This window comes from Falco peregrinus, chromosome 1, assembly GCF_023634155.1.
Source record: "Falco peregrinus isolate bFalPer1 chromosome 1, bFalPer1.pri, whole genome shotgun sequence".
Taxonomy (NCBI): Eukaryota; Metazoa; Chordata; class Aves; order Falconiformes; family Falconidae; genus Falco; species Falco peregrinus.
In genome coordinates, this window is record NC_073721.1 from 89,916,103 (window position 1) to 89,940,659 (window position 24,557).

The 24,557-nt window shown below is 40.1% G+C and overlaps 1 protein-coding gene across 7 annotated transcripts in view; it reads right to left on the bottom strand.

The window, feature by feature from the left end:
- The window catches only part of SYNE3 (spectrin repeat containing nuclear envelope family member 3), a 94,559-nt gene that overhangs the window by 11,569 nt on the left and 58,433 nt on the right, over positions 1-24,557 (bottom strand). For 6 of the 7 annotated variants that reach the window (XM_055816180.1, XM_055816119.1, XM_055816442.1 and 3 more), the window contains 5 exons: positions 24,000-24,126; positions 23,671-23,826; positions 22,832-22,981; positions 21,436-21,474; positions 717-11,152 (listed from right to left, as the gene is read on the bottom strand). In XM_055816180.1, the coding sequence (XP_055672155.1) occupies positions 10,955-11,152; positions 21,436-21,474; positions 22,832-22,981; positions 23,671-23,826; positions 24,000-24,126 (670 nt within the window). In that variant the 3' untranslated portion in view covers positions 717-10,954. Of the gene's footprint in view, positions 1-716; positions 11,153-21,435; positions 21,475-22,831; positions 22,982-23,670; positions 23,827-23,999; positions 24,127-24,557 lie in introns of those variants that run through there. The other variant, XM_055816377.1, reaches the window with a different exon arrangement.

The following is a 24,557-nucleotide window of genomic DNA, read 5'->3' on the forward strand; positions in this document are numbered from 1 at the left end:
ATCAAATCTTACAGGGCTAGAGTGAAGTAGGTACTTCAGCACAACCTTCTTCCAGTGGTAAATAAGCACAGAGGCAGGTCAAATTTTATCATTGCTTCACTTCTTCTGGGTGTTTCTATGTCAGCCCAAATACTCTGATGGTAAGCAATAAGCACAGCAAAAATGTGAAACCACTCCCCAGAATAATTTAAAATTCCTTAAAAAGAAATATATGTGTTTATTTACTGTATTATAACTGCAACATCAAATGCAACTATGTTTTCATTATAAAAAATGACACATGCAATAAAATACTGTTGATATTATAATCCAATTTAACATAGTTCATTGGTAACAGTGGAGCATCACAGAACAGTCACAAGGCTAGGGCTTGACGTGATGAATCTCCAGTCTCTTTATCCTACCTGCAAACAGCACGTCCTATTTTATTTGTCATCAAGGGATAAACTTTGGGAATAATGTTACCTGACGGCAGAAGGTGCCAGCTGACCCTTAAATTCCTGATGAGTCTTGCAGATTTTTTTTTTACTCCTGAAAGTATTACACCTCTGACAAGACTGAGGAAAAGACAGCATTTTCCAGGCAGAAAGCAGAAATCCTTCCATGTTACACCACAGCCAAGGCACAAAGCAAGGGCCTCTGCTGCACAGGTGCACAGAAGCCAAGGCTGTGTTCCTTTAACTATTGTCCTCGAGAATGAAATCAGGCCATTTCAGGCAATATTTCACTGCAGCTTTTTATTATGTTTATCTGCGCCCAGGGCTTCAATTGATTTAATCTGGCACTTCAGCTATGGAATAAATCTGGAATACACAGGAGTCCACAGCACCGAAAGAACATGAAAAGTTGCTCTGAAATAGTCAAAATATAGCCTCTTCACTAGTGAAAAGTCCCCGTTCTTCATCAGAAAGGGTCTTATTCTATCACTGCTATTCACAAATCATAGGCTCTTATTTTTAGTATTTCCTGTGAAATGCATGGGAGTGCTTGTGAAATGAGGTCCTAAACAGTGTGAATAAACTCTGGAATCAGGCCCCAAATGGCACCATTTCTAGAGTAAATTCTCCTGACTTTCAGTTGAGACTTTTTAGGAAGTGTCACATAACACTTTCCAGCCCTTCGAAACAATGACCTGATTTCTTTCCGTATGTCTTGCATGGCAAAACACTAAAGATGACTTAGCTCTAACAATTTAAATAAAAAATAAAGTCAGTCTCTGTATGCAGCTGCATTTTGTACAATTTCATAGTCAGTATGCAGAAGCTTACAGCTTTCTGAGATAATTCTAACAAACAGGATATATATGAAAACAAAGAGTTTCAAAACTACATGGAAATCTGTAGAATAAAATACGTATCTATATATCATTTCCCAACAAAAGCAATTGGCAGTTTAGAAAAATATGATTGCTACAGTCTTTCTGAATCAATAATTGTAAAAAGAAAGGATTTAAAAAATAAGTTCAGCTTTTCAAAAAGCCGTATCTTTAATAAGAAAATAGACTGGTCCGCATTTACCTGAATAAGCCAGAAAGGTTAAAGAAAGTTCCAAGCAAGACAAGGAGTCTGACTTAGACTTGATATCAGCTGTGATAACACGCAAATGTACAAAGACAGCTGCTTGGCTGCAGTTGTGTTTACCTTAGAAACGAGCCTAATTTATCACAAATGTATATAAAAATCAGAAATAACATGACAAAAATGGAACTGGTCCCTGCAAGGCAAATAATTATATTCATACAAACAAAAAGTGACATCAATCCAGTTATTTTCCTGTGACAGTTAAAAGGTATTTTGTACCCAACTGTTACATTGAACAGCACATGTATAAACACAGATTATTATTACAGACTCTGCTATCAGCTACTATACATAAACAAGAAGAGATGTTCATGCTGTAATTGCCTCTAACTTTTTTGTTCTACTCGAATATTAACATTCACAAGAAGCTGATGTGGAGACCTGAATTTAAGCCAGGATTTCAACATGCACAATGCACAGGGTTCACGTGAAGGTTTCTGATCCCCTCCATTACTGACATTTGGAAGTGGGCAAGAGCTCTAAAAATTTTAAAACCATTCACAACGTGAGTTTCTCTTGTGAACAGCCTTAGGTTTCCTCTGCCCAGAGGTGGGTGATCTAACATGGGACATACTGGTGAAATTTAGATCTGTACCAGCAAACCTCCCATTTGGGAGGATTCATATTTTAGTTCCAGGTCACTTCTAAAAGAGGGTGGCAAAATACACCTCAACATTGCTGATTTTTATAATAAAAGCAGAGAATGGTTTGATTGCAGAAACTTCACTTCACGCTGTTCTTAGTAATTTTTTAAGACATCGGTTAGAACTTCTTATTAGTTCTGTTCAATGTGAGAGTAAATCCCTTGATTTTGTTGTAATTTTTGTGAAATATATGGGATATTTACTCACCCTCTATGCTCTTAGCACATTTCTTTAAACTTGCTTCTAGCTTGAAACTAAACAAAAACACAAAAACGGATGGAAGCAAGACTGATGAAGTGTTGCTGAAGGGATCCAAGATTGTTTACAATCCAGCCTTGTGAATTAAATTGGGCCTGAGACAGCCAGCTGCTTCAAGGAGTGAGGACAGGTCCCCTGCAGAAGAACTGTACAGCAGTTCTATTGCCAGTAAGCAACAACGCAGCTTCTGGGTCTCCTACCACTTTTCAATGTCAGTGGAGTGTTATGTCTTACAAAAGGCAATGACAGAAAAGTGCAACGCGCCCGTTATTGCTTGTGCAATTGCTTCACAGTGGTCCAGTACACCCAAGTAAACAAATGAGAAGAAGGTATGTTGCTGGAAGGGAAGCTCTGAGGCTGGGCAAGTGGAGTGTGCCCTCCAGGAATCACCTGATAAACTCCATTAGCACAAATTAAAAGACAAAAAAATATAATGGAAAGAGTGACACTGATCAAAAGGAATACATCTCTTGAGCCAAAAATGACCATCAGGGTCTTGGAGCACGACATAGCTGTGTCTTTCGCCTTCCAGACAAGTACATGTACAAAATGGAGGTTGGCGTTTGAGGACAGTTGAGGACACAGTTTGTACATGCAGCATTCAAATACCTTCAGGAATAGCCAGTGCTCAAGCAGTGACTCCCAGGTTAAACTCTTGCAGGGTCTGATCTGGGAAGGTGATGGGAAAATCATCTTGGGTGCTTTTTGCCTTAAAGACTGAAGCCTTAACTCAAAGCTTACTAAAGCTCATTAAAACACATACCTCTATACCCTTCCAGCTTTCCTTTAAGACACAATTTATCTTAAGAGCTGCGCTTGAAAGTTACATTGAAGTGGAATGTCACCTTGCTTTAAGTAGAACAATAATTACACTCCCCATTACATACATATATATATATATATACAGACATATACATATATATATATTTCACGGCAACGGAAAGTACTGTACAGAGGCATTCATTCATATCTGTAGTGAAACAAAGTCTGTGGTGTTCAGTGCTTATTGGACTTGACAAAAGAAATAATTTGATTTTGAAGCCAGGAGTCACTTCAGGAAAAAGAACAGCTCCTACCCCTGAATTCTAGCCGGCGGCCTCCTGGCCAAGAGCTAGCGAGGGCAGGTGGCACTGCAGCCTGCCTTCAGCTCCCAGCCTCTTGAAATGTACTCTCCCTTTTAACACACAGCTTTTGATGGAGCAAAAAGGAGCTAAAATAAATGGTTTGCTATAGGGCTTGATAAATGAGTTGTGAAATCAGTTGGTTAAAAGCAACCATTTTGGTGGGTTTTTTTTTCCAAGCTCAAAAAAAAAAAAAAAAAAAAAGGCCCTGGCTTATTAGGGTGTATAACAGTGACATTCAAACACTGGTGGCAGCTTAAGCACACACACCCTGGAGTGTCCAGCCCTGTGCCCAGCAGCACGTGGGATTGCTTATACAGGCAGTGACAACATGAGGGTAGTAAGAGCTGAAACTGAAACACCAGTCCTCTTTGCTGATTAAGGGGCAATTTTCTGCGTGCAGTAATTGGATTATACATCAAAACCTGCTTAGAGAGAAGAAGAGAAAAAGGTCTGGGCAGGCTATGAACAACGCTAATGGCAAAGCTTTCATTATTAATAATTGTTTGTTTAATGACACCCTCGCACTCCCATCTGCAGATGTGAATAACCAACACAGAAGGCAGATGAGGGCAGGACATGGCTAGGAGACTTGGAAGAGATGGCTGGCAAGGACCAATGCCTCCTCAGATAGTGACGAAGGCTGTTTTGACACAAGGGGCAGCAGAAAGAGGCAGGGCATCTGCAGGAGGCACTGCAATGGGGGAAAAAAATCTTGAATTTCAATTTATTGAAACAGGACCAGAGTTTTTGCTCTATGTATGGAGGAAGACCTGGCACTGGAAACAGGTAAGAGAAAGGTGACAGGAATGATCAAGGGTGTGGAAGAACTGTAACATGAAAAGAAGGAGAAAAGACTGGGATCATTTACTTTAGGAAAGAGACAAAGCCAAATGTCCTCTGCTCTGGTAAAGGAAGGAAAGACAGCATGATCTGTAGAGGGTAATTCTGGTCTTTCTGCTTCCTTGGATCCAACACAGAGGTGAAAAAGAAGGAAAACCAAGCAACCCCCACCCCTCAAATAAAAGGCTTCTGATTCAAAACCAATTTAGGGGAATACCTTTTTCACACAACTCATAGGAAGGCTGTAGAACTCACTGCCATTAACAGTTCTGAAGCCTGAAAGCCACTACGAGCATTCAGTAAGGCACTGAACAGGCTTGCCCCCAAAATCCAGAAGACCAAAGGCAACATCTGGCATTTACTTGCAAAGGAACAGAAAACCCTCCTACTTCAGTTCTAGAATGAATCGAATTCCTAAGGACTGAACAGAGACCTTCGTGACTATCTTTCTATCTACAATAGCATTACCTGCACCTTTTCCTGCAGCATCAGCGCCTACCACCTACCACTGATCTGTCACTGAAGAGGTTTGATTTAGCAGTTTCTTCTGTATTCAACGACAAGAAAAAACCACTCCCAAGGCTCAGATCTCAGCTAGAGTGAATCACCCTGAGGGGAGCCTCCTTTCATAGTCAGGGATGTGAAAATGGACAGTGCTGACAGCCACTGTCAAAATTTTGTCTGGCAGAGCAGGACAGCAAACCCTTGCTGCTGTGTCATTAGTCCTGGGTTGCTCTCATTATGCCAAACCTACATGTTCATCTCTTGCACTGAGATATTAGGCTGCCTTTTGAAGACCTAACGTCTTCTGCTGCTTCCACTGGGATGTTGTACCTTAACCTGTTCAGTTTGATGTCAGCCACACTTTATTAGGAGGAGGGTGGTTAGCTCACACATACAATGAGCTAAAATCAGGCAATTGCTGGAGTAGTTTAGGTAGCAGAGGTGCCATTTAGACTACTGCTTGAATTGGTATATTCCTAACATATATTCTTTTTCTTTCCAGATCTACTGGTAACTCTCTGGTACACACACACGTATTTTATATCAACTATATGACAGATTATTCCATCCTGCTTTTTTTTTTTTTTTTTTTTGAAAATGCTACATTCAAGAATCTTTGGTTTGCTTTGTTTTACCATTGAACAAGCGCGAAATGAAGCCACAATTCTTAAACATACCTGCGCAAGTCAAAAAGCCTTGTGACTAAAACATGCGATGCAGTCACCCAACACCTATGACTAATACATCTATAATACAGTATAATCAATAGATAATTATGTTTAAATATGGCAAAAATAATAAGATTGGTTTGTGAATGAATCATGATGTCTGTACCAACAATATCATCTTTGGTATTTTAGTAAAGTGGTTTCTGAGACCTGCCAATGGCTGACAAACAGATTAATGCAATAAAATTGTAATGGCTCAGAGCTGGTCAGTGATCTGAGAACTACTAATAATATCCTCGACAGCCCCCACCGATGCTGGAAAAAGCTGATATAGTTCACTGGACAAACGTGTTTTCAGCTGCAGACTAGTAACTGACATTGTCCAGCAGATAGTGAAGTCTCTGAAAGCAGTCCTCACGTACCCAGCTGGGCACATAACCTGTGGACATGATCTGAAAGACACCTATGATGCCTGGCAATGACATGTTTATTGGGGTATTGATACCAGCATTTCTTGAAAGGCAAAACTAGTGCTCCAGTTTATTTCAGTCTGTAATCTTCAGTTATTCCAAAAGGGTTTGTTTGCTCTGGCAATCTCTGCCACACAGTGGTTTTAGCTTTTCTGGAGAAAAGAAGACAATGTTCTTATCCACACAAGCTAAAAGAATCCCTGTATATGAACTCGTTCTTCAAATCTCAGTGCTAAGGAGATGTGCATGCACACACAACAAAGTAAAACATTTCCTATTTAATACTGAAGGGGACATCAGATGGAGAAAACTCCTGAGGTCCTAGAGCAACTAAAGAGAACACCGATTTTTTTTTTCTCTCGTGCAGACATTATGATCTGCGTATCTAGTGATGGCCATTTCTGGAGACATTTCTTCTCTCTGAGGTCTTCAACCATCCCAACAAAAAAGATTAAGGAGAAGTGCAAAGCCATTTTATAAGCTCTCAAAATCATAAGTTAGTTAGGCTAGTAGCTTTCTTTTTGGTCCCAAATGTTTGAGTTTACTAAGTATCTCAGTCAGGGCAAATAAGCTAGTACTTGGTAGAAATCATGGTTGCTCTGGAGATTCTATGCTAACGGGAATACAACATTTTTCATGTGTGTGCACAGAACTGAACATGTTTTTCATACAGAGATTTCTGGAGAGGGCATATATCAATAATATTTAATACAGTCTAAAGTGCTAGCTGGAATCAGAGAAAGGACTATTAATAGACATGTGGCACAATGGCAATTTGCTACCTTGCTGTATTGCAGTCATGGAAAATTCTGTTGAAATCATCTGGCTACAAAATCAATTGAAATTTATAAATTAGGCTTGTTTTCACTCCAAAGGCTGGGTTTGAAGCATGCCTTTGGGGCTGTGAAGAATTCTTACTTTAATGCATGGGCACTGGAGCGCAGGATTTTACCTTCAATGCTGAAGGGTCATTAATGTGGTCATCAAACTGGGTCCAACAGTGCAGGCAAAAGTGCTTAGAGAGATGTGCAAGAGCTCTGCTCTGTGAACAGGCTGGGTATCTGCATGCAATATAGGCACAGGGCCTGAGCCAAATGCACAAACAATTTACAAGTTCAAACACATTCAATCGATTTTAGAGGGTTTTAGCACCCTTTGATGGTGGTTAGGTCTGGATTGAAGTACTGCAAGCCCTCAGTTGTGGATGCTTACCTGTTCTGTGCATCCTAGGTGTTTGTCAAGGGATGTCTTAAGGCAGTGGCCCCAGTTTGAAGCTGAGCTATAGCACATCTCAGTTATACTTGGGTGTCAGAGATTATGAGCTGGGGATTTTATAGGCATAAAAGTGAGGGTGTAACCCCCAAATCATATGTGAGCAAAGATTCAGGCATGAAGAACAATGCTCAAAATTTTAAGGACTGATTTGGAAACTGTATGATTTAGTTTGTGTTTTGAGGAATCTGAGTTTTGTTCAGTTTCCTGGAAGTTGAACTGGGCAGTTTGTTTTCATTATTCCAATTACTGGCTTGATTACTAATATTTACACACACTTCCAGGATTCAGTATTACAAACTTTTCAGAAAAAAACTAAGAAAATTAAAAAGAAAGTAAATTATGGATTTACTTTTCAAGCTTATTTTTGGTTGAAGTATTGTTTTTTTTTAGTTCGTTCTTTCTTAGAAAAATCTCACATCTGTATTGGACAGGTGAGACAATTGTTTTAAGTGAGACAAACACCCAAGTCCTGTGCTTTGGACAGTTTCCACTGCAAAGAAGTAGAGATTCATCACTTATGTGAGATATTTAGATTACTGAAGGTAATGAGAATGGATTTGCTGAGATTTAAAGCCAGAAAGTCCAAGATTAAAGATAGGAGATTTACAGAATAAAATGATTGCAAACCCAGCAGCAAAAGTGTGTTTCTAATTTAGTTTCTTTTGGTTTTTTTTAATACCTGGCACAACACTGAAACATCAAGGTGACGATGCATTTGCTCTGTTATGGTCCTCTGTGTAGAAATTTTTTTCCCCCAGTTGCATACTCCTGTAGGGTCAAATGCATTTGTGAACCCATAAAAATCATCCAGATTAGAAAGGTTGGGTAGAAAGAAACCTGTCGTGAGATTTTGTGCTTTCATAGAAAATACTTGTCTATCTTCCTACTGATTTTCACTTGCACTTATATTATTCCTCATTATTTTTACTTTCTCACTGGCATTTTACTTTCATTACCTGGAACAGCTCAACAAAACCTAGAGAAGTGCAACATAGCTATGTCACAGAAAAGTATGTGCACAAGTACACATACCCACAATCACATACAGCAGGTTGTGTTATTGCCCCTCTTCCCCCACACTTCTTTTCTGCCGGAGCATTTAATTTGAAATGGAGATGTGTGTGATGATTAGCTCCTTGCTGTGCAGCCACAGGGGTTTCTTCCCTCAGTTTCTTCCCTCAGGGCTGGCAGCATTTTTAGAAGAACATTGTGGGAACACGCATGGCTGTTGCACAGCTAACCAGAGGAGAGAAGGAGGTATGTTCTCTGCTGCCAGAAAGAACCGTTGCAAAGAAGGAATTAATTTGCCTCATTCTCTGAGGAATTGTAACTCCTCTCTATCTGGCTCCTTCATAAAAGAAATCATAGGCCTTCTCTGGCTTCCCATTTAGATGTCTTATCGCTCAGCATACATTCTCTCTCCTCACCTTTCTGCTTTCAGCCCACCTCTGCCTGCTCTCTAGAGCTCTTCTACTACCTCCTGACAGTCAGGTTTTAATCTGCATCACTTCAGCTCCTCATCAAGCTCCCCTGGCACTATGCCTGAATACCTTCACCGTCCCTGCTCCCTCTCCTCTCATTTCCACTCTCCTGCTCACTTTTAGTAGCGTTTTGGCATTTTTATCCAGCTCTAGCAAACCCAGTGTAGTCGGAAGCATTTTTAGGAACACAGTGACAGAGTCCTGGCAGTGGAACAGTCTCCTCAGAACGCCGGTAGAGTCCCTGTTATTTGCCCCACTTTAAACTTCACTGAAGAAAAGCTGTTTAATATGCAACAGTACCCACACTGTAGCAGGGAGAGGGAACCAAAAAGATTCAGAGATTTGTCCTCCATAGAACCTAAATTCTTGTCCTCTGTGTTCATCAAGACTCTGTTCATCGTTACTCTTTTGCTTAGGCTTTATAAATGGTTGGACACCTCTCTTCTGTATCTTTAGCTAGTCCTCTCTCAGATCTGCCTGTTCTCCCCTATTCTGTGCCTATAACGAGCTCCTTGCTGATATGCCTTCCTATTCTACCCAAGTTTGCTGCTTTAGCACAACTTCCATGCTTTTGTTAAAGAAGAATGACTTCCTCCTTCAGTCTCTCAGCTACTACTGAGATTTGCCTGCACAACAGATTTAATATTATTTTGGAACTTAATTGGAAAACACCACTGAATACACCATACTGATACCAAGATGACAAGTTCCTCCTGCACTACAGCCAGGATGGGCAAAGTAACTGTTTCTTCTTTTTTCATGATTACTACTGTGTCTGAAAACATGAGACAGTAAGGGATAGCTCTCAGAAACAGCACAAAATTTTAGAACTTACCTTTTCTCTCAGAAGTAAATTAGGTAAATAACTACTAAGAATGGTTTCATCACATTAAAGTGAGAATTGCTTTTGCATTAAAAGGTAATGTTAAAATTTACATTCAAAAATTTGATAAATCAGGCATAAGGTTAGGTAAATAAATGGCAAGTTGTCATCAACTTGAGTTCAGACTACGCAGGAATCTATGTTTGACTGACTTTGATACCATCAGTTTAACAAACCATTAATATAAAAACATCCTAGGAAGGAATCTTTTTCCCAGGTAGAATTATTAAAGTACTTCTAGTTTTTGCTTTGCTGACACTGAGCCAGGCTGCATCCCACTGTTCAGGCTTTATGATCCGTTACCAAATGCCTCTCTATAAAGTAAAAAAACCCAACAAACCAAACCACAAAACCCCACAAACAAAAACCACCCGACTGCTTTTTATAGACAAGATCACTGATACAAGGTTTTGTTCAGTGTTCACAAATCTGTTCAGAAATTTATGACCCGTTCTCCTGCTATAGAGATGCTAAAATATTATTATTATTTTCCCAGCTTTCTTCCTACTGTATTCTACCTCTCCTGTTTCAGGTGGGCTGGAGAACAGAGTAATTGGAAAAGAAATCTGGTAAGCAATGAGAAAGCCCACCCCACTCCTACTGAAGTCAGTAGAAACATTTCCATCACCTTCTGCAATACCTGCATCCAGACACTGAAAAACCAGACCAAGATTTCAAATTGAACAGTTGCAATTTTCCTTGGGCTGAATGTCAACCATGTATTCAAACGTGATTCTACTCTGCCTGCTCTCCAGTTGGCACTCTGGTGCATGCTTACATCTTCTCATACTTGCTCTGACTTTAGTTGTAAACAAGAATCTGATGTTAAAAATCACCCCAAAAAAAACCCCATAACAAAACCACCATTCAGTATTCCTTGCTGAAAGATGGCAGAAACAGAAACATTGAAGGATTATCCTTGAACAGTGGATGAGTGGATGGTGGATGTTAGTTTGACCACAGATATGCATATTATATCTATATATATATATATGTACATACATACATAATCTCTATATACACATTATAAATATAGTAATAAAATATTGTAAAAAATATTAATTTTGCCTAAATACCTGATTAAAGTGGATTAATCTTATGTTGCATTTATGTGACATATCCAGTTGATACGACGGCCTTGTTAGACACCTAAAATCAACACACCTTGCAATTGTTAAAGTCAAAGAATCTGTACTTCTGAATGCAACCTTGTGTCACACCAAGAATTTAGGTTGGAGGGGGGCCCTTGTGACTCAGCATTAGGTTGAAGGACCAAGCAAAATTGTTGGCCCGTGCACAGCTGTGGGTGTCCTCTGCTGGGGGTAGGAGGAAGGCCAGGAGCAGGAGGAGCAAGAGGAGTAGTTGCAGTGGTAGTGCTGCCCAGCACACTCGACGCAGGAATGAGCATACACCTCCAGAGCACTTCTGAAAGACACAAACCGAAGGGCAACTCAGAAAAATAAAGAACTTGGAGGTACATCTCAAATACATTGAACTGCCAGGCAGAGGGGCAGAGCAACACATGTTGCCCTTGCCCTAGGATCCAGCCTGGGTGCTTGGCACACTGCAGCTGACTGAAACTGGTGCCTTATCAACGTCTTCTAGGAGAATATTTCACTCTCTTCAATAACTCGTTGCTGAAACTGTTGTCTTCTAGAAGGAAAACATTGCTGACTTTCTAGCATTCTCACTGACACAGTTGTGAGAATGACTGCCAGCCTTCCTAGCAGCACCTACCACTCTTGCTTTAAAGCTGCCAATTCTTTAGCACTGGTTTTGAAAGCTACTTCAGTCTGAAACTATTCTTTCATTGCCAGACCTGCTGCAACACTTGTCTTCCCAGTTATCTCCTTCTGCCTACGAACTGGTGGGAAATAGTGAGCTTTTCCAGTTGTGCCTCATCTCTGTTCCTGCCATAGCCCAGGCAGCAGGTGTCTTATGGTCGTTCAGGTTTGCCATTGGCTTCCTATGATGACGACACTGCCAGCCGCTCATGTTGTTCCTACCCCAATTCTTCTACCGATTCAGCATTTGATTCAGAGAAGGTCACTGACTCTGCCCTGATCTCTAAAGCAAAGACTATTAATGCAACTTTAAGAAATGGGATGAGATTGAAATGTTATTTATTAAGTGCCTTGGGTTTAGGACTACTGGAAGGAGCTATAAAATACTATTGCTTTTCAAAGCTCATCCACCAGAACAAAATAATGCAAAATGGCTTTATTAACAAGCTGTCATTTGCTCTCATTGGAGCCTTCTGCAGAGTTAAGATACTCAGGCTAACCACAGCAGATCCTAGCATTAGAAAAATCTGTGGATGGACCTTTGCTTGGGGGAAGAACTTCAGAAAAGGAGAAATATTTCGTCTTTATCTGCTGCTTCTCTCCCACGTGCTTGCTGGGTTTATAGGCATTTGTGTTTGATGAACTTTTGCCTTTGCTGCCTAGCTTCTCTGTTTTGTTTGATCACACAGCAAGGTCAGAATCTTGTATTTCTGACTCCATTTGTTGCCATGGCAATGACTCTGCTATCACAAACATGGTATTAAGATGTCTCTGCAGGACTGAAGATGAGGCACACAGGAGCTGTGAGGGCTTGGTGCTTTCAGCAAATTTGCAATGATAAGCCCTTAATATATGAGGACCCCAACCTGCACACACTGAAATCCATGGGAGATCTACCATTAACTTCAGTGTCTGTGGCAGGATTATGCACAGAGACAACTAAATAAAGTCAGGATTGGGAACTACTTATTCATGATGTTCAGCAGCTACCCTCACAAATGGATTCATTACTTAAACGCCCAGGTTCTTGTGCACATGAAACCTACATGAGTTCTGTTGCTTTGTGTTTGCTGGAACAATTGGTGATATGATTTTTGATTTTTTTTTTGTTAGAGGTGTTATAACCTCTAACTAGAGGTGTTATAGTTAAAGGACAGAAAATTTTGAAGAAGATATTGTAACTTTTAATACCAGAGATGATACAGTTGGAAAAAGCTGGGAAGGTTTTGGGCACTAATTCCCCCTCCGAGTGTGAAAAAAGCAGCACTTCAATTTTACTAAGTCAAGGTGTGTTTTTAGGTCTGTGCTGTGAGAGAGAGATGCTTTCAGGCTGTGCTGACCTGAGACTATGGCACCAGGGAATTCAGGAAGCCAAGGTTCAAACCTCTGTTCTGCTGGGCTCAGAATGATCAGGGCTATACGAGTCTACTTGGAGTCAGGACCTCACTCCCAACCCTTTAGCACATCATTCTGGGTTAGAAAAGGACAGTCTGACACAGTTCCATCTTTGCAAAAGACAGTTTGAACATTTCATTTCCATATGAGATCAAACGTGGGAACCACAACCTTTGCTACGCAGTGGAATTCCCCTTCCCCAGTCACGCCAGCTACTGGCCCCAGTACAGCTACTACCCAGTACCCACAGTGCCTGCAGTGTGTGTGTCTGATCTAGGCTCCACAAAACATTCTGAAATCAAATCTTCCTCTGAAGAGAACTGGCCAAGCTCCAGTGAAGTGAACAGAACTTAATTTCCACCGTCTTAGAATAACAGCTGGAATACCTGGGTATGGAGCCAAAGTGTCAGAGACATTTTTGAAACACACACGGAAAAGAAATAGTTTGACATTTAAAAAGAAAATATACTTTTAAAGTTCAACATCAATGATAAATGTCCTCCTCCTTTCTTCCTCAAAATACCAGGACAAACAAGGTCTGTCAAGGGATGGATGGCTGTGTTTTGTGTAATGCTAAATGCATGCTTGTTACAAAATGCTGTGAACATTCACCTTTGTACTTGATTCATGTTGGGGCGTTTGAATGACAAGCGTCGGTTTAGATCTAGGGAGTCCTCAGCACTTAAATCTGCTTGCAGTTAATAACTCCTTATCAAATGCACTGTGAAAAATCACTTGGATGGGAAACAACAGAAAAGCACTTTAGAACTTGCTATATAGTATTCCTGTGTACGTTGCTGAAGTGTTTTATTAAAAACCAGTGCACTCCCTGGTTTGCTTTTGACCACATTCCAGGACATTATGAAAACACACAGTTCATCTAGCTATTTGAGGGAACAGAGGAATATAGTATCTTACACTGTCCTCATTAATGGGTTTTTGCTGCTGCTTGTATGTCGCCAGCATGCCTGACAAAAATCATACCTGCACCACAGAATCAGTGACCCAGCAGAGAAAAAAGATTTAGTCTGGATTTATTCCTCTTACAGCATTTCACCAAGACACTATCCTGGGAAGTGTGCTGCTGCCTGAAAACTCCTGCTCTCCCCACGGATAAAGGCATCAATGCCCTAGTGTCCTACAGACACTATACAGACAAATATACCAACAGCCGTGTCACTTCATGTCAGTGCTGTATCCAGCCCAAGTATTCTATATTCTACAGCAATCAGCACAGATGCATAAGTACTAAGGCAAGCATAAATAATTTCTCCTTAACATTCTCAGCTTCCAACTCCCTTCAGCTCAGGCAGTTCCCTGAGCCTGATGTAGCTCATCCATCTAGTTAACACTCAGTGAATCTGTCTGCCAGATACTTGTCCAGTTTCTCCTTGAACCTGTACAGAATAGAGGAACACCTCAGTATCCTTTAGCAAGGAGTTCCACAGGTTAGCCAACTGGCATAAAGCACAAATCCTTTGTGTTAGCCTTGAACCTGGCTTCTAGTTCTTTCTTGCGGAAGAGATGGAGAGTCAGCCCCCACCTACATGCTTTGCACCATGCATGATTTCGTAAACCTGAATTAAATGCTTAGACAGGATGAATCCAGGCCTGCCTCCACCGTGAGAAAATCACAACATAATGAGCTTAAACTATAACCATAGGGACAGAGGAAGTACATTGTAATAGGAAGAAAACATAGGCCTTGGAAAGGGTCACCTCCACGGGTATGAATTTTACCACTTCATTATTCCTCTGAGAATAAACAGAGCTGCCGGGAAGGCTGCAACAGCAGCTTACCATATGTTCCTTTCACTCTGAATAGCAGCATGCCATCATCAAGCACCATCACTTTTTTTCATAGAGTAGTTGCCTTATCAGTGATATTTTGTCTCTGAGAGGCCTTGGGTTTCTGCCACTAGAGATCCCACTGGGTACTAGTTCAGTTGCCACTCACAGAGGCAGGTTATTGCCAACAAGAAGAGATCAGTTCCAGGGGGAGCACAGGCTGCTCTCTCAAGTCAAAGCAGAGTGTGAGAGTTTGGAGCTGGACTCCTCATCAGTTCTCAACTCAGAGCCGTTCTCAACTCAGAGCCCTGAGCATCCCTCTCTAAGATAAGCAACATATTGCAAATCACAGCTGGTCTTTTCAAGAGGAGAATAATTTGGGGGAGTTGGATACTGCTGTCTCCACAGAACTGAGTGTCCAACGTGCTCTTGGGCAAAGCTGTGGCTCCATTCCCAAGGACCACAGCAGGGACTAAGAGTTGGATACTGTTGATCAGAGTTTATGTGGCCTCTGCAAAAGGACAGTGAGTCACCGAATTCAGAACTGTACTTTCTTAAATGCAAACACCACCCAGGCTAGGCAACCGGCGGTGAGGTATGAGTAAGGATGGCTGGAACCCCTTTGAGCCCTCTGCTTATCATCCTCCATCCCATGAAGAGCTACCAGAATGGGAGGTTAACTGAGGTCACACAAGCAATTTTAGCTCTGACATTTTCTATCTTCAGATTGCTTGACTCTGCAACCTTAACATTCTTTTCAATTCTGAAGAGCCTAAGTGTATGTACATAAATAAGTAAGTATACAGGCAAATTATAGGCTTTGTTTTCTCCCTTAGGAGAGATCCCCGAGTACCTCAACACAGCTGGATGATAAGCTAGAATCTTTGATGCAGGGTTCATTTAAAAGAAACAGAAAACAAGGCAAAGACACTTTGTATCTGAGGTTTCAGTAGTCACATATGGCAGATATTTCAGAATTTGTGCTGCAAAGTCACTTACAACTAAGTACTGTGCCATATGCTACTGTGACACAAACGGATTTATAAAGGTTAGCTTCTGTGTGCATATACAACATGACATGCTTTCAGGAGAAGCACGCCACAGGACAAGGGCTACAGCCTGATCTGTTAAAGTAGCAGATTTCTATAATTCTCCAGGCCTAAGCAAGCAGAGAAAGTCCCTGGTTTCATCCCATCTTCAGCACATAAAGTAGTGGAAACGGCTTTCTGTCTGGAAAGTGTTTGATATGTGATAAAAGTTAGGAAGCACTGTGGAAGATTAGTAAAGTGGCATGGGTTGCTAAAATTATCTTAGTTCCATGTTATAAGATTATGGAAGGTCAAACTTCTGGTGAGGTAATTTTGAAGCACATTTTCATATCCAACAGCAGGCTGCGAGTTACACTTAGTTTCTAAAGTATCACAAGTGAAGTATTTGCAAAAGGCTCAGAACAGGGTAAGAGGTTTTCAAACCAGTTGAGCTAGTTTTGCCTGGATAGAGTTAGCTTTCTTCAAGAGTAGCTTGTATGGGGCTACGTTTTGGATTTGTGATGACAACAGTGTTGATAACACCCTGATGTTTCAGTTCTGGCTGAGCAGTGCGTACACAGTGTCAAGGTCTTTTCTGCTTCTCACACCAGCAAGCAGGCTGGAGGTGCCCAAAAAGCTGGGAGGGGACACAGCCAGGACAGCTGACCCCAACTGACCAAAGGGATATTCCAGACCATATGACCTTGTGCTCAGCAATAAAAATTGGGGAGGAGTTTTACCAGAGCTACCATTGCTCGGGGACTGGCTGGGCTCGGTTTGCTGGTGGTGAGCCACTGGGGGTTTTTGCATCACTATGTTTTTCTTGGTTTTATTTTGTTCCCTTTTTTTACTTAAACTGTCTTTATCTCAACACATGAGTTCTCTCACTTTTACCTTTCTGATTCTCCCCCATCCCACTGCAGGGGCAGATGGAGTGAGTGAGCAGCTGTGAGGGGCTGAGCTCCTCATTAAATCTAATTGAATTAAATTGAAAACACAGAAATACTCCACCAGTTTTAAATACACTCATAAGTAATACAATTTATCCCAATAAATATATTTTGTACTTAAGAGCAATGCTGTGCTATTTTTAGGAGAGTTATCAGCAGATAGTAGCTGGGTAACATTTCAGTCAATGTATCTGAAATTTAGTAGGAGACATTAGTGTTCAACATTTATTCAGGAAGGCAGAGAAGTAAACAACTTCTCCCAATTTCCAACTTCCACTCAGCCTTGCAATTTGAAATAAACTAATTAAATTTGGCTTAGAAAGAATAAAAACTGAAATAAAGACATGTTCTGGAACCTGTAGAAGAAGCTACTGACATGAAAAGCTGGTTTATCACATCACCAGTGTATTTTTCTATCTGCTTTACCAGTGATTTCTCTCAAGTCGGGATTAAACTTTTCTTAGACTTCAGTAGTCACCATACATAATTTGAACATTATTTCCACATTATTTAAATAATTTTAAAATGTGATGGCTTACTTTTAAAAAAACTAATACATATACCATTTGAGTTATTGGTTACAATATTTTTTCCTACTGTGCTTTTTACAGTACTGTTACAAACATTTTTCAAGTACGTACTGGAAATTGGTTTCATTCTGCTATTGGTCAACAAATCTCTGTCTTGTTACCTTTCAGTTCGGAGGTAAAATTATATCTGCTGACAAAATAATTCTAAGGTATCTCCTTCGTGAAAAAATGCAAATACTTCAGATGGTAGGCTACTAAAGGACACATCTTTTCAACACAGAAAGCAGGGACCACCAACCACATACCTAGCTAATACCATGTTAACATTAACAGAAAGTAAGAACCAGGTGTCGTGGGAAGCAAGATGTCTTCTCCATCTTGCACCAGCACCGCTGTAGAGGGAGAGCATCAGCAAAACACAGAAGTGGCAGAACCAGATAAAAGACAGAGTCCTTCTTTTCTAGCATTTGGGAAAGCTGTAATGTAGATTGGTAAACCACATGAACCCTACAGAAATAAGAGCAGCCAGGCAGGCAGTGTTACAGGTGCAGTAATGTGAAGGGAGCTGGTGGGCCTGCTGGAGAAGGAAGGGGATGATGCTGTCTGGCACAGCATACTTAAAGTGGGTCAGTTAGGAAAAGGCAGTCAGGATTATTCACCTATTTTTTTTTTTTTGCCTAAGCTTCCTTTCTGAGTAAACATCACTGCTGAGGGAAAATAAGTCTATCTGCTAATTTTTAATGGTAAGATGCCCTTCTTCCTGTGTTTGTGTCACAGTATAATTCCTAATGCAGATAGGTGCAGGCTTACAGGCAGTGATGAAAAAAATATGGAGTGATATTCTCCCTATCTATAAAAGAAATATTGAAAACAGAGGGAAAGATACCTTTTAATGAGTCTTTTCCATTTTACTAAGACTGTAATTGTACTAAAGATTTCAAGTGGTTAACAGCCAGCAAGACTCCAGGAAAACAAGTGGGCCTCATACTTTCAGTAGAGAGGTGCCACTAACACAGGCATGAGCACATGATGCTGCGCATTTCTGTAACGTGACTTTCTGCCATGAAGAATTCCTGTCACATCTGCATTTGGGCAGAGCAGAGTACATTACTGTTTTCTTTCTGGCAAGCTGTGGCAGCTCTTGCTTTACACAGTTTCTTGAATGACTGCATTAATTTGATTGACTCCAGATCAATGGTGTCTCTAAATAAGATTAAATTACACGTTCCTCTGTCTGTGTGTTACAGGAGATTACTCTTAGCAGAATCTCAAAGGAAGCAATTAGCTGACCACTGATGTAATGAATCCTAATTATTTTGTTTGTACAAACAATGAAGCCAGAATCATTTGTTTAGCAAGGAAGTACAATTACTCTGAGCACCGGAGAAAATAAACAGCGCTACCTAGACCTGTAAATAATGAGCCTTTGACTTCCTATTTATGTTAAGAATGTTCATGGAATATTTTCAGGTAGCTAGGAGGCAAATTTTGAAAGTAACATTTGTCATAGTTATTACTGAGTATTTGCTTGATTATATTCTTGGGTGTGGTAGATGCCCTACAGAAATATCCATCTACACTGACCTGTCACTGGCACCTGCTAAAAATTCACTGCAGCCAGTGCAATTTCCTGCAACTGTTTTTTGTTAGTCAACAAGAAGTCACTCGCATTGCAATCTTCAGCCTGTACTGCTCTTAAGGGCACCAGTGGCTAGGGGTACGTCCTCAGCAAAGGATGAATGATCAGAAAAAAAGCATATTACTATACATGGAGCAGGCTCTATTCTGCCCAATATTTGGCCACGCAGGCTATAAATGGAATAAAACCAGAAGACACTGGAATGAGACTGGCTACACCCGGGCCTTCCCATTCTCCAGGTTGATCTGCTGCTGCTGCTGCTGCAAAATACTCAAGTTCAAACAAGAGAGACATGCAGAGTCACTGGGGACCTCCTGTTGTAGAAAGCAGAGATCAGTCCAAAAATAGCTTGAAATTCTGCCACCTCTGCTGATTCTGAGTGACCCAAAAGCATGAGGGAGCTGAAAAATTAGTGATAACCTGATTCCAGTTCATGCACACTCACTGGATGTTGCAAGTACAGTGATGCAGCCTCCAACCATGTGTACTTTCTGCAGATACGAACTCCTGAGATCAGCCATTCTCTCAGGGTAGTTGGTTTCCTTCACCATGGAAAGGATATTCAAAACATACAAAAATATTTTGCCTAATCTTTCTTTAATTTCTAGCCACAATTTAGGTGTTAAATCTGAATTTAAAATAAAATGCAAAGCCATGAATTCTGCAGTTGATTTGCTTTTCCTCTTCTCTCAGCCTAAACAGCAATACACCCAAAAGTGATTAACATTATTTTCTGGTTGTCTTAAGTGATGCGCAACAATCTTAAGGCAACACAGGCTCACATCCTGTTAAAATCCTTAGCCCGAATCAAAAAAAGACACCTCTGCTTACAGCACTTGGATTCTCATTGTAGTAACACTGTTTAAATACAGAGCGAATGCTCTGAAGTCAGAAAAATTACACTGAAGTGTGCAAGGTGTAAGTTACTGCAACACGTTGTACTGGCTGAAGGGAAACTGCAAGTCAATTGTTGGCTCAATGGGAGCCATTTCCATCATGTTTATGAGATATTTCAGTTCCTCCTTCCTTACCACGCCAGGCTGCTTCTCTGTTTGTGTTCAGTAGCTATTAAAAACTCACAGAATGCTTTTTTTGTAATTTTGCTGTAAGCCAAATTGACAAACGTTTTCTACGTGCCTTTATGGTATTCCAGTATCCTTGACTTTAGTCTCCTTTGGAGAAGTTACGGAGGAATAAATACCAGCCACCCCGAGGCAGGTGGGACAGATGAATTAAAAAATGTTATCTAAATGTGCAGTGGAGATGTGCTTATGCCTAAAGCTTTTGTTTTGTTTTCCCCTACAAAAAGCTTGAGCCAATCAAATTATATAAAAGCAGAGAATTCCTTGGTTGGTCTTCTGGAATATCCCTTTAGGCCTCTTCTAGGGAAAAGCAGCACCAGTAAATATTTGGCTTCCTCTACACAAGGTGTTAAAATGTCATATTGGTTTTCCAGCCTGAAAAATTCTGGTGACCTTACTGGATGACCAGCAGTACTGAACAATTAATGCTGAGCCAGACAGGCAAGAACAGAAACTCTTCGGGGGTTTTCAGGAAGGCTGAACTGTGGCCAAAACTATTCAGGTGATGTGTGAAAGCTACCTTAAACTGGTCAGTATTTCACTGGGGAATAATATTGGAGATGCTTCTCCGCATTTAAGTACCAGAGGAATATCTCATCAGAATGAGGAAAGTCTTGATTTCTGGCCATACTAGAAGTGTGCAGTACTGCACTGGCCTCTTCTAAAGAGGTGTTGCAACAGGAGAAATCAAGAGGTTGATTTAGCTTAAGATGATTATGTGATTATGTTCCTGAAATATGATATTCCTTCAATCTACTTTGTGTTGGGCAAATAAAGCCTTATTCTATTCCTTCTGAAAACAAGCAGAAGTAAGATGACAGTACAAAGTAGAAGCTAACAGCGTCTATAAACAAAGCAAATTGTGACAGAGAGAAAAGATGCGGTTCGACGCGGCTCAGGCCAACAGAAAAACTTGCTGCCTTTATGAAAATGGGATCAGAAATACTGCTTGGGTTTAATAAGAACCTGGCAGCATTTTGTTTTCTTTAAGCTTCTCCTTATCGTTTCTTGTACTGCTTCTGTTTCTTATGTCATCACTTTCAAAAGAAAATCCTTCACAGGAGGAATTCTGCTGCTTAGAACAAGATTTAGTCTAATAACATTAGATGAATCTCTTGACTTTCTCTGGTTTTCTGCATTAGAAAGCAGGCGGGCTGAATGATCTAAAGCAATTTTTCAGAAATGTCTAAAGAATTAGAAGTCCCATGTTCAAAATTCTTTTAGGCACATGACTGCTAAATCCTTTAGAGAGATATTTGGGCTCTTCCTTAGTCTCTTTTGAAAAATGGAGATAGATATTTAGCTTCTAGAGATACAGTAAGAATAGCTCAAGAGTAAAAACTCTGTAATATTTTTCCTTTTAAAATCTGGAGAAAATAAACTTCTTCTTTAAGAGAGGCTCTTAATAAATAAATTAATCTCAAGAATCTCTAGAAAAGTTTAAATTAAAATAATTGTCTACAAAATTTCTGATCAAACAATTTTTACCTTAATTGCAGGAAAATGTCATACCTTTCTGAATCTGTCTGGTTCTTCCAAATATCCAGGACTCTGCAAAAAAAAAAAAAAAAAAAAAGAAAGAAAAAAAAAAGCAAGCATGAACTTAAGATCCCAGTGGAGCCTATAAATGAATATTCACCTCACAGGGGATCTTTTTCTCAAATTCATGGTCACCTGGATAGAGTGAACCAGCTGGAGATTTTTTTAAATGAGCGTTTTAACACACATGAGGCAGAAAGCTGAAATGCCTTCGGGTTCTTGACCGTTTGAATCAGATGAGCAGTTCTCCCAGCCATAGCTTTGACTTTACTGACACCTGTTGACTACATTTATGCTTACACAAGTTTTTGGTCAACTAAGCATAACTCATTACAATCAACGGCAAACAATTCTTATAAATATGCTCTTTATTAATAGATGTCAACTTACCTTCCATGCACTTTAAAGGATTTGTATTCTAAGTAAGCTTTGGATTTGAAGACAAGGGTTTCCCAAAGCAGAAAATTTCCAGATGCTGCATATTTTAGGTGTACAAGTTTAGATACCTTCCAAAGCACTTGCATACAGAAAGTGCCAAATGCACCCTTGTAAAGTCTAATCCTCTATTATTGTATCTTGAAGTTGAACACATAATGTAAGTACTTAAGCTATAAAACTAATTAATCAAAAATTATGTATGTTTATGTTAATAACATGGGAATATCTTTAGCATGCCCTGGCATATTTTATATACAAGGATGAATTCTGCCATCTTTAGCATGTCTTGCATATAACAACTTAGTAACTTAATCATTTTGTTAATTCATTAAGTTACCTCCTCTTTATTTAATTCTAAATCCTTAGCCTGTAAAGACAGTTTTCAAAAGGACTAGGTCTTCCTGTGCAGTTACTTTCAGTCAGTTCCTATTCTGATCACTCTGTCTCACAGCAGGAGACACAAATAACAAACAATGAATATATTATTAACTGTAGGAACTGTTCAAAAAGTAACTCAGTGGAGAACATGGTGTGAAAAAAGGGCAAAAACCTAGAAATCCATGTGCCCAGAACTAGGTGTATATCCAAAATAGTCATATACCCCAACATCTCACAGTCCCCAGCTGCATGCATCTTTGACAACAGCCAATTGTTGTCCTGTTTTGAACCTTCTATTTTGAGAAATATCCTGAGCATTGCTTACAAAGGCAAAAAGATAGCACACAACTCTTAGTTTAATACAAGAATATTTGTGCTTATATTTATAAACACATGGTTATGTCTGTTCTGTCTTTGGTGGCATTTACTAAGGAAGGCTTTAATAAAGCAAACACACCCACACATATACTGTTGAATTATGACTAGCAGTGTGAAGCAACCTAAAGGAGCAATGGCAGAAATCTGCAACTGTGAATTGAGTGCTGTCACCTACTGGTGAACTCATGGACTCTTTCAGTTTAGATCTGTAGAGCATCCATCGGTAATGCAGGTCCTCCAAATCTTCAGAATTTCCAATGACAGGTTGAAGATGAAAAAGATCCTCAAAAAGACGCTGGCCATCAGGCACATGAGACTGAAGATCCTGCAGGCAAAGACAAGATCAGCAGCAACTCAGAATTCAAGAAAGCCCAACTTTTTTAATCCAGCATTTGAAAGAACAGTGGCACTAAATCAAACTACTGGGTATTCTGAAATAGTGCATTTATTTTTGTTATTGCTTTTTTGGCCTGAAATGATGTAAAAGGGTCCACTCATCTGCAGGACTGCTGTAGCCTCAGATATTTCTGTTAGTTTAATTTCTTACAGCATCTGTTGTCATTGCATCTGGCTATATTCAACAGAAGGAGTGAGGCCACATACCAGACACTGATTTTAATCAGTTTCTTTTCATGAACACCTTTACCATACTACACTGAAAATGGCCAATCCAACAGCTACAGCCAGGATGCTCCCTTCCCTTCTACCACTCCAGCTCTGGCAGACCTTTCTTATAGAAGGGGTGAAATACTTGTCCTAAATTCCTTAGCTTCATCTACTCTAGGGTCTCCTAAAGCAGATGGTGTAGCGTTGGAGGGTTTTCTGGGGTTTTGAGAGGAAGGGCATTGTTGTGTTTGTTGTTTTTTTGGGGAGAGGGGAGAGGGGTTGTTAGGTGGTTGGGGGATGTGTGGGTTGTTGGGTTTTGTTTGGTTTTGGTTTGGTTTTGGTTTTTAATTCTGTAAGAATTTGCACTTATTGCAAACTTCTTTCCACCTTCATCTCCTGAAAACTAACCTCCAGTTCGCTCTGGCGTGCCTTAATTTCCTCTTCAGAAGATGAAGTCACAGCAAGAATTTTGGTCAGTTTGGTGTTTTCTCCTTGCAACCACTCTTCAAAGTCGTGTAGGAGCTTCAAGTCGCTGCTTGTATTTTGCCCTTCTCCTGTCTTCTCCTAGGTTACAGGACAATGGGAACAAAAGCCCTTACTGTTATGTCAGATGTTTCCTCTCAAGTCCTAATTGCAAGATCTTAACCTCCAACTTTGTAATTTATAGTATCAGATGAAGCCAATAAAATTGTACCTGTATAGCTGATATGAAGACAGATATAGAGTCTCCCTCTTACCTGCTTATGGTTGGGATCTGCATCTAAAAGAGGGAAGGCAGGTCCAGATATCAGTCTGTTGTCCACAAATGCTATTTTCTTCTTCTTACCAGCCACTGGTATATTTATCTTCCACTTTTTAAGAAGACTTGAAAACACAAAACCAGAGACATCAGTGCAGTAAAACATTTAATGATGAGACATCCACATTTTGAGTGGGGCTATGGGGGACACCTCTGGTGAAACAGCACTGTTATTACTATACTATTATTACTATTAATAGCATTATTACTATTAAAGTTGCTTCCAAAAGCTTTTTAACAAAGTAAGTAAGTCAAAGCAGTACCAGTCCTCTAGTTCTAACATTTCCAAGTGTTTTGTTTTCTTTATTCAGGGGAGTGAGGGACTAAAGAACCCACTACCTTGACAATATACCTTCCTGTCTGGTAACAGCAGGCAGTATAATCAAGCCTTCCTCAATTTAGTCATTTCATTTTTATGCCTGTTGTGACACTATGTATGAATATATTCACACATGTAGCACGGTATTAAATTTTAATACAGACCAGAAAATACGAG